We start from the raw sequence: 2,448 nt of genomic DNA, 5'->3' as shown, positions 1-2,448 counted from the left end.
TATAAAATAAATACTTAAAAATATTGATAATTGTAATCACTTTTTCATCAGTAAATAGTCAAGTTTCTGACTCTTTTTTTGTGAAAATAACAACACTTTCCCCCACAGAATAAATCAAATCAATACTGCTGAAAGTTCGTATCATGAAGAAGGGAAACTGCATCAAAGATTTCCTAGAGAGCCTGATTTAGTAGCATACCTCTGTATGAAGACCATTCCAGTTTCATCATTCACAAATGAGTATTTTAAATGATTAATAACCACAAATTGGGACATAGATTATTGTTTGTTAGTACACTTACCTGGTGGAAGAACTGGTGATGGTGTAGGATTTTTGGGAACAGCATCCTCTGCATTAATAGGTTCTACTCTGTGGCCCCTTTTTAATTTTGGTTTTTTATTTTTTTTCTTAGTGTTATCTATACCAAACAGAAATAAAAATAGAAATACAGTTATATTCAGAGAATATCTTAGATGATCTTTTAATACAATTGTTGGGTTGAGATAAATCAGCATTTTCAGTCCAAGGTTATACACAAGATTATGTGAAAGGTAAAATGTACACATTTTGTTATAGAAAATAATCTCTAAGCATAAAATATATGCAAACTCTATGTTTTAATATAGAAATTTAACTTAGCTTAGTAGTGATGAAAAGTGGACCACATATTTGATTATGATAAAAATGAAACTAGTCTCAGCTACAGTATTAGTCACACCAACACATACTTTTTCGAAGCAGATTTTCCAATACAATAATCTAACACTGCATTTTTATGTTTTCAATAAATTAAATTGATGTGCGGTATCATGGAACATAATACAGAGAAAGGGTAGAGCTATGTGAAAAATAACATTAAATGGCACATTAAAAGGAAGCAGTTTTACCTGGGTCAAGGCATTCTAAGGCTTGCTGCTCATTCTCTTCTTCAGGCTGCAAAAGCTGTGTAGTTGTAGAATTGCATGTTTCTAATCTACTATAATTTGTATTTTGACTACTGCTACTTGGTAAGTGCTGGGCATCCATTTGCTCCTGCTCTGTTTGTGATTTCAAGACAATTGTAGCTTTTTCGGTCTCCAACCTTTGCCGCTTCTTTTCCTTTTCAATTTGTTTTTCATTCTAACAAAAAGTATAAGAACTTTTTAAACAACTTTTAATGCTGTAAACTGACTAATAAGACAAGAAAGTTACTTTAAAAATCAAAATATTCCTAAAATATTTTTCTGTCCCACATCTCGCAGAGAAAATGTTTTCAAACAGGTGAAGAAATTACATTCCCAATATCCTGTCCAGAGAAGGGGGGGGATTAAAAGCAAACTAAATGATTGTTAGGTTTATAGCCTGCTTTCTTGCTTTCTTTTTAGTCATATCACACACACAAAAAAAGCTACCTATATAAACAACTTCAATAGTCCTGAGAAAAAGGTTAGAAAATGCCTAATTTCTTCCTCTTCAATTATCTTTTTTTTCTTTCTTTTTAAATGTTTTAGTTAAAACAAAATACACATGAGTAGAGTTTAAGTATTGAGAAAGTGCTACCATGATTTGGTCAAATACCAATGGTGTCATACAGACTCAATGATAGGCTGTTTCATGAGTTCTACATCACTAAATCACCATCTCTGCAATACTCACAGCTATACCCTTTCTCTGCTTATTCTGTATGTTATTATAAAGTGCATTATTGTGCATGTAGCTGACTTTACAAGATATATGGATATGGGCGCTTTTGTCCTAGAGAGAAGCAAATGTTTGAATTACTTACTGGAAAAGTCTCAGAGAGATTACAAATTTCTTGAGATGATGTCATCTCAAGTCAACTGAATTAAAAAAAATATGGTACAATAAATAAGAACTACCTGAACTCAGAAACACAAGTTAAGGAAACTTTATGTATTAATATGCTTTTCATACTTCAAAGCAAAGAAAACTTTTCAATTGTCTCAGTTTTCAACAGAAAACAGGTTATGCTCAGAAATCTAAATAGCTAAGTAGTCAAGAAGACTTTACATTACTCACGACATCACTAAAACACTTTACAAGAAACTAATAGACCTTGAATATTTTCCACTCCTGAATATCCAATAGCTTAATCAGGAAATGTGTTCAGTCATCTGTTTACAATACCTTTATTTTACTGTGTCTATTTGTCTGATTTTCTGTCCCTGAATCAATAATAGAGAATTTTCTTAACATGAAAGCATTGATTCAATGGACACAAAACAAGACTGCCAAGACTAAAACAAACAAATAAAATAATGCTGTGCAGACAGACTTCGAATAATTCTTTTGAATGAACCATTTTTCTCATTACCTCTCAGTCATTTGTTAGTGGTAGGTCTAAAATGATCCAGATTTCCACATATTCTCATACCTCAGAGATTACAGCAGATATAGGCTGGAAGGGGTTTTCAGAGTTCCCAGGCTCAGGGTCTTCCTCATCAGGT

The 2,448-nt window shown here is 32.3% G+C and overlaps 1 protein-coding gene across 1 annotated transcript in view; it reads right to left on the bottom strand.

Moving 5' to 3' along the window:
- Positions 1 to 2,448, bottom strand: part of ARL13B (ADP-ribosylation factor-like 13B) — a 46,299-nt gene that overhangs the window by 5,472 nt on the left and 38,379 nt on the right. Inside the window, exons 6-8 of the mRNA XM_010282727.1 lie at positions 2,376 to 2,448; positions 889 to 1,120; positions 303 to 419 (exon numbers count right to left, since the gene is read on the bottom strand). The exon at positions 2,376 to 2,448 is cut by the window's right edge and continues 23 nt beyond it. Coding sequence (XP_010281029.1) covers positions 303 to 419; positions 889 to 1,120; positions 2,376 to 2,448 — 422 coding nt within the window. The remainder of the gene's footprint in view (positions 1 to 302; positions 420 to 888; positions 1,121 to 2,375) is intronic.

This window comes from Phaethon lepturus, unplaced genomic scaffold, assembly GCF_000687285.1.
Source record: "Phaethon lepturus isolate BGI_N335 unplaced genomic scaffold, ASM68728v1 scaffold5762, whole genome shotgun sequence".
Lineage (NCBI taxonomy): Eukaryota > Metazoa > Chordata > Aves > Phaethontiformes > Phaethontidae > Phaethon > Phaethon lepturus.
Note: the sequence above shows the minus strand (reverse complement) of the source record. Positions and strands in the feature narration are given on the sequence as shown.